The 14,362-nt window shown below is 48.7% G+C and overlaps 1 protein-coding gene across 3 annotated transcripts in view; it reads left to right on the top strand.

Annotated features, from left to right (window-relative positions):
• ELMOD3 (ELMO domain containing 3) overlaps nucleotides 1-14,362 on the top strand; it is a 635,597-nt gene that overhangs the window by 554,029 nt on the left and 67,206 nt on the right. For all 3 annotated transcript variants that reach the window (XM_069618948.1, XM_069618949.1, XM_069618950.1), the window contains one exon: nucleotides 10,306-10,433. In XM_069618948.1, coding sequence (XP_069475049.1) covers nucleotides 10,306-10,433 — 128 coding nt within the window. The remainder of the gene's footprint in view (nucleotides 1-10,305; nucleotides 10,434-14,362) is intronic.

Raw genomic sequence — 14,362 nt, forward strand, 5'->3', positions numbered from 1 at the left:
CTCGACGCCCGGGAATCTGTTCAGGACCTGCCCTGGATGCCAGCTTCAGAATGTTTTCAAGGAGGACGAGCATTCGTTATGCCTCTACTGTCTCCATGAGGACAAGACGTACACGGAGAAGGACTGTGCGTTTTGTGGGAATATGTCGGAGCGGACCATGAAGGATCGCCACCTCCGTCTCGCCAACTGGCTGGAATGGAAGAGCCCGTCAGGCGAGAAGAAGAAAAAGAAGTCTGAGCGGTCTTCTAAGTCCTGTGAGGGTGTCCCGGTGACGGGGGCCCAACAAAAGGCTAAGCACCGCGAGTCCGCGGGCACCGGGAGCGCTGAACGGTCGGGCTCCTTGGCTGCCAGGCAGGGTGCAGCCTCCCCGGCGCCATCAACCACGAGCCAACGCTCTGGCTCGGGTAAGAGGAAGTTCGAGTACCCGGCGAAGCTTCTGGAGAGGCCCCGGTCGATCTCGAAGATTCCGGCAGAGGGGGAGCGAGGCTCGGACCCTCCCCCCAAGGTGAAGGCCCCAGGCGTCCAGAAGGTGGCGATGGCCTTAATTCATCCTGCTAAGACCTCGATTGAGGAGGTCGCCGGGGCCCTGGCTCAGCCTGTGGAGGCTACACCAGTGGAGGCGCCCTCAGGACCCAGAGTCTCCCTGCCACCGCGGAGGGAGTCGTCTTTCAGGCCCATTGAGAAGACCCCCACGAAGTCCTCGTTGGAAAAGGTGGAGGAGGGGCTGGTGGCCATCGTGGATACGGACACGACCTCTGAGGAAGAGATCATCGAAGTCGTGGAAGAGGCCCAGCCCATCGGGAGGGATCCCGACGAGGGTGACGACGAGAGCGATGGTGTCGCCGACAAGGCTCCTCGAGCCCCCCCCGGCCATCGTTTCCGGTGCCGCAGGACACTTCGGCGGCCATTTTGTCAGCGATTCAGTCATTATGCTCGGAGATAAGGCAAGGTTGCCCCTTCCCCCGACGGAGGTACCTGAGCCAGACCCGACAGGGGAACCGGAGCCAGGACTTTCGGAGAGTCCACCGCATAAGAGGAGGAGGACGCATCCTACGCTACCTATCCCACCTCTGCGGCCTGCTCTGCCTTCCCCCCGGTCTACTACCCACGGGGATTATACAGGCACGGACATGGCTACGACAGGTACAGATGACGACGGAGGCGACGACTGGACGTGTCCCCCGTCGCCCTCTGCTCGGGCGTCCCCGCCCGACGAGATCGGATCCTTTCATGCCATGATTTCCAGGGCATCCGAGCTTTTCCAGCTCTGCCCAGAAGAAAAGAAGAAAGAAGGGTTCCTTTACCAACGGCGCGAGGCTAAAAGGAAGACGGTCCTCGCCGTACCGCTTCTTGATGACATCTGGAGATGAGGGGCTCACCCTCCTCAAGAACCCTGCCACGGCGCTGGCAAAGAGGGACCGGTACGAGAAGAAGTACCGGGTCCCCGACGCTGCCCTCTTGTGCCTTCGGGCACAACCTACCCTGGATTCAGTCGTCTCGGCGGCGGCAAAGAAGAAAGCTAGGGGGGCATCGGCCTCGACATCAACTTCCCCGCCAGACGTCGAGGGCAGGAAGTTGGACACGATGGGACGACGGATCATCTCATCCGCAGCGACGACTATCAAGGCAGCCAACGCCCTGGCTATCGTAGCCCGCTACGACAGGGAGTTGTGGTTCAAAATCGCCCCTCTGTTAGACTTCCTTCCAGACGCCAAAAGGGCTGAGGCCCTTGAAATCCTACAGGAGGGGGAGATTGCTTCGGACCACGCCATCACGGTGGCAACGGACATTGCCGACACGGGCTTCCGTCAGTTGGGCAACGGCGTTTGCTTGAGACGATGAGGATGGCTCAAGGCCAGGATTTCCGCCAAGACGTACAAACCAAGGTTTTGGACATGCCCTTCGACGGGAACAACCTTTTTGGGAAGGCGGTTGATGAGTCCCTTCAGGCCATCAAGACGGACACAGAGACTGCCCGGGCACTGGGAGTGCTCCAACAACGACGACCGTCCTTTCGGAGCTCCGGAAGCAGACAAGGTGCCTCCAAGGGATCCGGCAGTGGCTCCTCCACTTACCGCCAAGCGGCAAGATCTTTGTCCCAGGAAGCCTACAGGGGACGCGGCAAGTCAGGTGGTGCCTGTCATCGTCGACAGGGAGGTCAAGGAGGCAAGGCGGCCTCCAAACAAGATTGAACTGAAGCACCCAAGTGGGAGGCCGGCTGGCGAGGTTCGTCAGCGTGTGGGAGTCCATCTCCACTAACCGCTGGGTGCTGGACGCCCTGGCCCAAGGGCATGCCCTCGAGTTTTAGAAGAAGTGCCCTTGCGTTCCACCTGTGGCCAGGAAGGAAAATCGCGTCCCTCAACTACTGTTGGAAGTAAGGGCGATGCTCAAGAAGGGTGCCATCGAGCTCGTCCCGAAGAGGCTTCGGGGCTCCGGAGTTTACTCAAGGTACTTCCTCGTAAAAAAGAAGACAGGAGGATGGCACCCCATCCTGGACCTACGATGACTGAATAAGTACATCAAGGCGCAAAAGTTCCATATGGTCACCCTCCAGCACGTGCTGGGACAGCTGGAGGTGGGCGATTTCCTGTCGTCGTTGGACTTGGAGGATGCGTACTTCCACATCCCCATTCTAAAAAGACACCGCAAGTTCCTCAGGTTCGTGGTCCAAGGGCGGCACTACCAGTTCAAGGCCCTCCCGTTCGGATTGAAGTCGGCACCCATGGTGTTCACCAAGTGCCTCGCACCGGTGGCTGCGCGGCTGCGCCTACAGGGGATCCACGTCTACCCCTACCTGGATGACTGGCTCATCCAGGCAAGGACGAGGGAACTCGCCGTGGAGCACATTGCGAAGACTGTCCAGCTGCTCACGGACATGGGATTCTCCATCAACTTTCCAAAATCCCACCTGGTTCCGTCGCAAGTCACCCTGTTTCTGGGAGCCAAGCTCGACACAGTGGCGCGGCTGGCCTCGCCGTTGGAGGAAATGACCAGGACCATTTTGGGCAAGATGCAGCATCTGCTGGCCACGGGCATGGCCAGGGTAAGATCTATCAAGTCCCTCCTCGGGATGATGTCCTCCTGCATTTATCTGGTGCGCCTTTGCCGGCTTTGGATGCGCCCCTTACAAGAGTTCCTCGACGCCCGCTGGGTCCAGTCGACGGGCAGTTTCGAGGACAGGATCCCTCTCAACGAGACATTCCGTCAGGCGATCCGGTGGTGGGGTACCCGCTCCCATCTGGCGGCGGGCACGGACTTTCAGATCCCAGCTCACCAGGTGACGGTGACGACGGACGCCTCCCTGGAAGGTTGGGGAGCACACTCCGGAGATCTTCACGCAACAGTCCTTTGGCTCCCGGAGGACAAGTCACTCCACATCAACATTTTGGAGCTCCGCGCAGTGTTCTGGGCCCTCAGGTCTTTTCTTCCGTCCCTCAAGGGCAAGGTGGTGAGGATCTTCACCGACAACACCACCACAATGTTCTACATCCAGAAGCAGGGCGGGACCAGGTCCCAGGCCCTATCCAAGGAAGCCCAGGATCTGTGGCATTGGGCCGTCGCCCAACGGATGTTTGTGGTGCCTCTTCATCTGGCAGGGATAAAAAACACGATCGCCGACTACTCAGCAGGCAGCTGCGCTCTTGCCACAAGTGGGAGCTACGCCAGGATCAAGTGGATCGACTCTTCCGACGATGGGGCGAACCCCAAATCGTTCTCTTTGCGACGACGACGAATTCCAAGTGCCGGAGGTTCGCCAGCAGGTTCCCCCAGCCGAGGAGCATGGGCGATGCTTTCTCATTCCCCTGGGACGGCCTATTTCTTTATGCATTCCCTCCGCTGCCGTTGCTGCTCCGGCTCATCAACCAGCTCAAGAGGTCCCGGTGCAGGATGATCCTCGTCGCACCGGCGTGGCCGAGACAGATCTGGTTCCCAGACCTTCTGGACTTGTCAACGTCCACACCAGTCAAGCTGCCGACGGACGCAGACCTTCTCTCCAGAGAAGGAGGCGCCATTCTTCACCACAACCCAGAGTCTCTGAACTTGCAGGCATGGCTCCTGCAGCACTAGAGTTTGGAGGGTACGACATCCCGGCTGACTGCAGAGAGGTTCTTGCAAAGGCCAGGGCGTCCTCAACTCTCAAGTGCTACGGACATAAATGGAAGAGGTACTCCGTCTGGTGCCGTGCACAGAGGATTAACCCTCTGCGGATTACGGCCCCTCAAGTACTGCCGTATCTACTGTCGCTGGCCAAAGCTGGACTGTCTCACGCCTCCATCAAAATACATCTGGCTGCAATCTCCCGATATACCAGGACTGCGGGACGGGCGTCCTTGTGGTCTCATCGCCTGGTGAAAGAATTCATGAAGGGACTATTCCGATCATTTCCGCCGGTGAAGGCTCCTGCCCCGGCGTGGGAGCTTAATGTGGTGCTGACCAGGCTCATGGGGGCCCATTCGAGCCTATGCATTCGGCGCCTCTGAAGTTCCTGTCATGGAAGACAGCTTTCCTCGTGGCCATCAACTCCGCACGACGAGTGGGAGAGATCCAGGCCCTATCTTGCAAGCCTCCATACTTGACTTTTCATGACACGAGGGTGGTGCTGAGGACGCACCCCTCCTTTATGCCTAGGTGCCGTCGGACTTCCACCTCAACGAGCCCTTGGTGTTGCCAGTTTTCTTCCCGTCGCCTTCATCGCCGGCCGAGAGGACTTTGCACTCGCTGGATGTAGCTAGAGCGCTGAAGTTCTACGTGGACCCATGAAGAGTTTTCGGGAGACGTCACAGCTCTTTGTGAACTTTGGGACTGTGAATCAAGGGAAGGCTCTCTCGAAAACTTCCATTTCCAGATGGCTCTCCGCTGCATCATGCACTGTCACCGGTTGGCAAACCGACCGCTGCCCGGCCGTCCCAGAGCCCATTCGACCAGAGCGATCGCTGCTACCACAGCGTTCCTGTCTGGTGTGCCCCTGCTAGACATCTGCAGGGTTGCGACGTGGAGGTCGATGCACACCTTCACAAGATTCTACTGCGTCGATCGGGACTCCAGGGAGGAGTCCAGGGTCGGCCAAGCAGTTCTACGCAACCTGTTCGCCTAAGGTGACCCTGGTGAGGAGGTAAGAGTTGCTTAATGTTGAGTTGGTGTATTGCTTATTGTTGAGCCTGTTGCCACCTCTCGTGGTTGTGCATGTGTGTACTGCTATGTATTCTCTTATTCATGAGCATGTGAATCCATGCCAGACCCCATGCTGGAGAATGAACAAGTTACTTACCTGTAACTGTTGTTCTCCAGCATGGGTCTGGCATGGATTCACATGCGAACCCTCCCGTCTACCCCTCTGCGGCTCTTCACTTGGTCATACTTCCACTTTACGTGCTACCAAATCTGAGGATTGCTGCCAGAGGCGGGGCTTAGGGAGAGGGCAGTCATTGGCTGGGGGCAGTATGACCCAGAGACCAGTGATTGGTTACTACTAAAAAAGACAGATCAGAAACGAAACTGATACTGATTTTTTTCTATACCGAGGATTCCCGGCCTGACGACGGGGAATATTCATGAGCATGTGAATCCATGCCAGACCCATGCTGGAGAACAACAGTTACAGGTAAGTAACTCGTTCCTTTTCTCAGATACAACATTGTGTGTTGCCTTTTTAGCTGTGATAGTGCTTTTAGGAGAACCATGTACTCAAAATGTCTACTACTTGTGTCATGGCATTGGAAAGCATCGGGTGGGGTTGGGGGGCTGACCAATGTGTGTCATCTAGCAGGAAGTGGGCAAGAAGCGTTGTCTGCCCCTTATCCAGAGGTATGGCTGTTGCTGGGCAGATTGTGGGAGGCTGGTGGTGTACTATTTGAGAGCCACCTCCAACCTTGAATGTTGCTAGGTCCCTTATTATAGGGCTGGACTAACCCCTAGTGTGATTTCTGGGTATTAGGAGAGGAACTGGACCCAGGAAACAAGTTTACCACTGGAACTAGAAGAGATCCAAAGAAAATGACTGAGGGCTGCAAGAGGACTGTTGCAGGAACCAGCATTGGCTCAGCCAATACCACCACCTTTTCAAACCTTGGATTTCTGCTTGACAAGGGAGATCTTTGTGAGATGCCTTCCTCCCTTTGAATGGTGGGACCTGACCTGCACTGTAATTTCCGGACTGTAGAGGTTGCATCTTTGCAGTTCTCCTGTAACGCCCATTACCAGCTTTGTTCCTCTGCAAGGACTTCTATCTAGCTGGGGCCCTGGAATCTCTGTGGGGATACTGAGTGCTGCAGTGTTGAAAACTTGCTCTGCTGACCTTCACCAAGATTGCAGACTTATTGGAAATTCCATCTCATCTTCCATGCTGGAACCCCTGCCTGTCACTGCCAACACACTGCTCTTCACCATCCTGCCACCGCCTCGCCCCCTTTTGCCCTTCTTTTTTTCTTTTATATTCGAGTGCAACCCACACTCTTCCTTCCTTCCTTTCTTTGCTGTTCCTCGTTTCATTGTGAAGAATCCCCTGATGTTTGCAGCATCCCTCTTGGTACCGAAGGCCTAGTGCTGCGTTAAAACTTTGTGAGTTGTGGCTTTTGGTAGCGAAGGAGGGGATTCATTTTGAACCGTATGAGAAGGGTTTGGGGCTTGTTGGAGACAGGAGGATGGTCCTCTCGTTGGAATGAGCAGGGATTCGGGCACCTGCCAGACCAACCACATGGCAAACGCCCGACAAACCTATCCTGCCCTAAATGGGCAAAGGTCATAGCAGGTCAATGAGCATAGCACCTGAGCATGTTAGGGTAGGATTTGAGGCATCGCAACGTACTTGGTTGGTAAGGAAGATGAAACGGGTGACTGGGGTCCTCAGTTTAAGCTTCCCTTCCACTGAACATTAGGTTCTTGCCTCCCAAAAGCCTTAGCAGGTTGTGGCAATGTCTGAAATTCAACACTGACCTTTTTCCTCATATGCCAACTCGCAGATGCTTGTGTTCCTCATGGGGTACAATGTATCCATTTGAGATGGAGACAGGGGTGACATTGGGAGCTAGAAAAATGGGGCCTATCTACAAATAGCCATGGATTGCAGGATTGTTTGCCTACCAAGGTCTACTCCCACCTTCCCTCAACTAACCGAAACCCCTGCAAGATCTCCTACCACCTTACAGTACACATACAAACCCCCCACAGAAGGCCACCATTGGCCCAACCGTTAGCACATCAACATTAACCAAAACTCGACTATGCTCACTTCTTTAATTCTGTCACATTCTCCCACATCAGCGGCTAACCACACCCAAACTGCTGTTGTCTATCAGTTCTTGGACTCTTCCATGTGGATAACATACTCCCATGTTTCTTCCGCCACACCTATAAAAAACAGATTTGCATTTGCAAACTGGGTACTTCCTACCTGCAACCATCAACACAACTGGTTTCACATGTACCCTTTACACCAATGAACCCCAGTCCCATTCTCTTACAGAAACCAGCAGAGTAAGCACACTAGTAGGGCCTGTGGCGCTATGAAGACTATATTCATTACATTACCAGCAGTGCTGCCCATAGCCTGCTGACCCTGTCCAAGTACATGCGAGATGTATATCAGTCCTTTACCCCATGTGGTGTGTATTACATAATTTGCATCTGTGGGCAGTACCATGTGGTACAAACTGTACGCAAAGCACAACTGAGATGGAGTGAACATCTGTCTAATTTTAGAACTCGTAGTATGAAATAATACTGTAGCACATCATTTTGTGTCTTGCAAACATTCTGTGTCACAAATGCGGTTTCAAATATTAGAAGTATTGAAACCGAACATTTGAGGTATGATATAGCAAAAAGAAATTCTCAGTGCGAAATCTATTGAGTATATATAGCTTTGAGTCCTTAATGCCAAGAGATCTGAATGACGATTTTGAGTACTCTGCATTTTTTTTGTAAAATGTTATTGCCCTTTTCCTTTGTATAAATGGCATTGAGATTCTCATTTTTGGGACTGTTTACCATTTGCATTCGTTTTATCCATGTTAATTTCATTTTTTTTGTTTTGTTGGTGTTTCATCTTCATCTTATTCCTTGTTTTATTGAGTTCAATTCTTTTTGTTTTATTCTCTGTTCATGTATTCTTTCTTGGTCACTATTATAGGGACCTTAGTTTTGTTATTTTCCTTGAGCTGATTTTTCTGGTTTGGGATTTGAGTTTGTGTTTTGGTTAAATGGTATTTGCGATCGTTATTGGTTGTTATACGATTTTCAATAGTAAGAGCATATCATTGGTCTCAGCGATTTGTTAAAGTAGTGAATTTTATATTATATTTCCATATGTATGTAATTTACTTTTTTGTAAAGGTTTTTTTTTAACCATAAACAAATTTAAAAAATGTTGCATTCATAGTTACTTTTTTGTATTCGCTTTGTTTGGGTTTCATTTGAGTTCTTCTGTTGTTTTTGGCTATGTATGGTTGAGTAATATTTTTGCTTATTTACATTATGTATTTGATTCATAGACAACCATGCTTGTTACCTTACAATTTTCTCTAACATTCTCTTTGTTCGCAATGGGATCATTAAATGTATGAATATTTGAGGACATTTTTTGCCGATTCAAGTTGATTGTGCAAAGTAAAAAAAAATCATTGGATTTCTTTATCCGTTTTGGTTTACAAATTGACTTATTGGTGCTATCTGATGTTTTTGTAGCAGTCCTCTTTGTGTCTAGCATTGGAGTGGTGTTAGGTCAATTCTTGGAAGTAGTTGAGTAACTTGGTTGTCTGATCGTAGTTGGTCCCTTTTTTGTCTTCATTAGGGGAATCTTGATTCAATGCTAATGACTTTAACCTTTAAAATTGATTGTTACTCAAGGGTGCGGTTTTGTAGGCCCTGGATGCCAATGGCTTTTCACCTTTGGCATTGCAGATTTAGGTAATCCATTTTTATTTGTTAAGGAATGCTTCTCAGGATTTTCAGTTTGATATATTGAAAGAGTAATGTAGGTATGCATTGAACTCTTTTAATCAGACAGAATGTGTTGTTTATTTCTGACTGTTTTGTATACTATTACCTGTCTGATAACAAGGAAATTGTGCTTTGAAGCAGAATCTGATCGGTTTTGCTTTAAGAGATAGCCCTCTTCATCTTTTTTGGTAAAGTAATGTTTTTATCTGCATTTGCTTTAATCGTGTTCATGCTGAATCAAATGAATTAAATGGAGGATGGCATTATGTTTTTTTATTTTATAGCAGGTTTGTTTTTCTTTTATTATTTTTCATTAATGTTCCATTGTCTTTCTTGTTGGTTGTAATTAGATATATTTTAATTGCTTAATGTAGTTTACAAGAGACATTAGGTGAAGGATTGCAGCTTGAGATGAAGTCTCTGATGATTTGTTGTTGGTGTTGAATTTTCCTACGCTGTTTTTTCATATTAAGTTGAGGTTATATTGGTGGGTGTCACGATAGTTGATGTTTCTTTCATGTTGAATTCATTACAATTTTGTTTCGTTCTTACCTATAGGGATCGTTTTATAAGGGATATTTTAGTTGGCAACAATCTCCATGCCAATAAACTGTCGGATGGTGTTTTAGAAGGCACATCAAATGTGTATATATTTTATGGGAATGTTGTGTTTTGTTGCGATTGTATTTGTCTTACCTTTTATTGATTATAGACAAGTAGTTTGTTTTATTTTATATGTATTACAGATAAATGCTCTTGAGAAATTGCTTGTTATCCGAAAAACGTTAAGCAATGTACTGCTAAATTGGAACTATTCGCATCTAATCTTTGAAGGATATTGAATAGGTTGGAATGAACAATAATCAGTGAATTAAATATTTGGTTGAAGAACACTACATGATATTGTGTTTTTTTCTAACCACCATTTGCCATGCATACTATGAGTGGAGGGTTCCTCTACTGTTTGTTTTTCTTTCATGTCTATAACGACGTTTGGTTCAGACTTAGTAGCTGCACGCATTACTGAAGTTTATTGAAAGTTGCATTTTGAAAAAAGGCTATCGAAAAGGCCAGTTGGCCTTTTTCATGAAATGAATAAGAGTTGAAATGACTAGATCTGCAGCAAAGAATCACTGAAATGTATAATTAGCTAACATTCTCTCTGCCATGTCTGCCGATATCCTGCACTTGGGGTTTTCAGAAGTGTCCCCCAGTTCTAATACAAGTGCTGCTTATTCATGCTAAAAGTAAATTAAATAAATATCTCTTACAAGCTTTACAAATTGAAATTACACTGACTAAATCACTTTGTGAGGACACAAGGATTGGCATTGTCCCCTTCTGATATTCTGCCATTGTGATTTGCAGAGAGTGTAACCGCAGGCAGCAGGTAATCGCCGTCCTGAACGACTTCTATGTGGCCACGTACCTGCATCTGTACCACATTTGGAAGACTCAGAATAAAACCATTTCTGACTCTGGGTTTGTTCTTAAAGGTATTTATGTTCCTCTTTTTGGTACAGAGTGAAACTGTTTTTTACATTTTATCTAAACCATTTTCGTCTACAGGTGGGGTGAGAAGTCAAGTGGTTTTAAGGTGACATGTATGATACTTTCTGTCCCCCACACTGTCATCAACTGGAGATAAATCACGCTCTTACTGTGATTGCCTGTTGGAGCACACAATTTCTGAGAATGTATGCAAAGAGAGGAATACTGAGCCTATGGTGGTGAAAACGTGCATTGGCCATGGTAAGAGGACATTGAAAGGCTGATGGGCAATTCAGGGGGTGTATAGTGAGTTCCTCCCGTTAAAGGATTCTTGCAGCACAGTTCTAAAACAAAAAGCTGATGTTATTTGTATATTTAAATGGTTAGGCCTCTTCTCTGCCCCTGTGTTCAAGGTACGAGAGAAATGTAGATGTAACTAGGCAGCAACAGGCTAACCGTAGTCCACCTGACTCTTAGTGATAAACGTGGCTGAGCAGCCAAGTTAGTGTTCTCACCCAGGGATTATGCATTTAAAGGTACAGTAAACACTTCAGTAATAGAATTTCCTCATAATCTAGAAGTCAAAATCTGTTTTTACATTGCATTAAAAGCAGAATTACAGCTACATCTAAAATGCTTATTGATCATTAGTACCCGGCACGCGCGGCGCAACTGGAATACAATGTGGTGATTGGCTCATTTGCGAGCCATACCACACAGTATTCCCTTTTACGCCGTGCATCCTGGCTACTCTGTTCCTGGCGAGGGGCATGGCTGCCCCTCAGCCAATGAGGAGGCTCAAAACGGGGCAATCCCCGCTCTGAGCCTCCCCATGGCTGGAGGCTTCCCTCGTCCCCCGCCGGGGACTCGGGTAAGACATTTTTGTTTTTGTTTCCCCTTTCCTCCTCCCACCCCACTTACCTTCTATCTCGCAGTCTCCGGTGGGGGACGATGGAAACCTCCAGCCGTGTGGAGACTAGGAGCGGGGCTATCCCCGCTCCAAGCCTCCACACGGCTGGAGGCTTCCATCGTCCCCTGGCGGAGACGTGGTTCGTTTTTTTTTTTTTTTTCTTCTTCCTTCTCCACTCCACTTACCTTCTTTTTTCTTCTTTTCTCGGGAGCGGGTGCGCTGGGAACAGTGTTCCCAGCGCACCCGCTCCCGATGGCCGCCGTGGAAAGGGAAAACGGACTACGTTTTCCCTTTCCCGGCGGCCATTTTTTCTGACTTTTTTTTTTTTCTGTTGCGAAACGTGTTTCGGAACAAAATAAAAAGCAATTAGCACCCCGGTCTAATGGGCTGGGGTACTTATGGTAATAAGCCCCTCGACTGCGGCCCAATACCGCCCGCGGTAATGCCCCCAGAGCTTTGTTAAGTAACTACGGCCCCGGAGTCATTACCTGGGGCGGTATTGGCCCGCAGTCTCGTGGCTTATTGCCACAATATCTTTGGATGTGACTCTCCGAATGGCCTTAACTTGGCAGAGTTCAGGGACAACCAAGGTGTCAAGGCTCCTAAATTGGCTGCTTTGGGTTAGTGTGTCCCAAAGTAAATGTTTTTTTTAAATTAATGAACTTCTACTTGCTGTTCCCTGAGTAACTTACGCCATTCTAATTTTATCTTAAAGGTCAATATCGGTCGGTAATTCATAGTGTCACTTCTGTCCCCCTTCTTAATTATCAGAATTTCCACCGATCAGTTCTACGAAGGGGTCCCTTTGACTTGTCAATGGTCATTGAAAAGACTTCTTTTGATTTTGAAAGGTGTATATCAGATGAAATGAGGTATGCGCAGTATAAGAAGAGTATCTAAGTTCCATTGATTACACGGGCCTCTATGATGTGTCTTTGTAGACACATGAATGAAACTTAAGTCAGCAACTCATGAAATAAAGGTAGTATAGATGGTACAAAACAACTTTCTTTTCTTGGGCACACAGAGGTGCACTTTGCCATTTGGACAGCAGAGGGCAACTTACCACTGATAAATTGCATCAGCTGAGTACAGAAACGTACCTAAGCGTGTGTATATATATATATATATGTGCAAAAAAAAGTATATGGCCGGCTCAGAATTTTTTCACCAAGCTGGGCGAGCTTTCTTGCAGGGGGGTCAAGTTATAGGGGGGGGGGTGTCCAGAATTATTTTTTTCTCCATAGACTGAGTGGGGGAAAAACTTTGCGCATGGCTACAGCCCGAATGGCTGGACGGATTTTCACCAAATTTGCGGCAGGAGCGGGGGCTTGGGACACAAAGCGTGCTTTTTGTGTTTGGTGGAGATCCGACCAGTAATTATTTAGAAAAATACTGAAATGTACGTCCAAAAAAATTGTGATATCTCTGTTCGCTCTGCGGACTGAAGTCTCATTGGGCTGCGGTACACTATGCTGTCAGTGAACAGTGGACACAGCCGATGGTTGGCTGGAGGGAAGCGTGCTGTGCGTGAAAGGTTTTGGGAAACGCTGCCATGGTGTATCGGAGGGCAGGTATGCGCTACTGTGTGCATGCCTGGGCCTTTTGTACGTAGCAGTGTGTCTACTAAAATTAGTACTATCTGGCTCCGCTCCGCCGTCCTATTTTCCTGTTCGCAGCAGTTAGCCGGGGAGATGAGCAGAAACAGCAGGCGCAAAGAGACCGACTTTGAGGTGCTTCCAGAACCGCCAATGGTTCCCCTCAAGTGTCAAGGAGGCAGGGAGCATATTGCGTAGGGAGGCCCCAGGTGAAAAGGCACATCTACCTACAACTGTTCTTTTTTGCAGAAGCGCTTGACCCTGAGGGAGTTGGAGACGGATGAAGGAAGAGCTTGCGCATGCAGATATATAGGGAGTTACATTTGAAGGTATTGTGGTCCCAGGGGCCAGAAGGCCTTCTGCATAATGCAGAGTCTTCCCACTTTACTCCTCGCAGCCACTGGGTGCTATTGGCGACATTTCAGTGCAGGAGAGATACCATCCCAAGTCTCGAACTCATCTTGTGGATGCGTTGCAGAGGGTGGAGAGTAGAAGGGTGAATATTTAAATAGAGCCTGCTGTAATAGTGAAGCCTACCCAAAAGTACAGCTGTGCAGACAATGATCTTTTGGAAAGTTGCTTTACCTGGGTACGATACATTCATTGCTGCTATTGATGCAATTTTTGTACAATTTATGTAGGAGGTGGGTTAGTGGGGAAAACATTGTTGGAAGCAAAGCAGGGAGTTCCTGTGTCGATATTACACTGTATGACATGGGTCATTGAGAACGTTGCAAGCACATATCACTAACGGGCCACTTCCTGGTAGTGGATGGGGAAAATACCAGTATGCTTTTAAAGACCGTAATGACTGCTCAGTGGCAGATACCTTGCGCAGAGGCACTTATAGCACAATAATTTGCATACTTAAGAAACATTTCTCGTAACTTAAATTTGTGGTAGTGGGTGCGCAAGTGGATGAATGTGGAGGCACACATTTTGCAGTCTATTACCAAAATTTGTACTGGACGTGCTGGCAAGTGACAGTACAGTGTCAGGCTGATTTTCTAACTGTATCTATGAAGTGTTGTGCAGCACAGACAGTGTTAGATGGTAACGTCTTGGATGGCATTGGTGGAATCGTGTTGGCCCATTCACCCGTACCCAATGAGGTGGTGCTGGTCAAAAGGTAGTGGAAAAGGAAGGAAGGACTGCTACTGCTTTCCTGGGGTGCGGCCCTTGCGGTACTTTGGGAACCGCACGTGCCACAATCTGCGCTTTTTACGTGGTTGCCCAATGAACATGGGACTTTCGGGATTATCCAATCGGGTACTGTGAGTGTGGTTCACAGGAAGGGGCGTTCAAACTGCTCTACATTATTCTCTGCGTAGTGAGGCTGGCTGACATGGCAAAACCCATTGTGTTGCCTATAGGTGATGCTTTTCTACTAGATCTGCACAAGTATGCCCTGGAAAAAAACTTTGAT

The sequence above is a fragment of the Ambystoma mexicanum genome, chromosome 10 (assembly GCF_040938575.1).
Source record: "Ambystoma mexicanum isolate Mex_15411 chromosome 10, UKY_AmexF1_1, whole genome shotgun sequence".
Lineage (NCBI taxonomy): Eukaryota > Metazoa > Chordata > Amphibia > Caudata > Ambystomatidae > Ambystoma > Ambystoma mexicanum.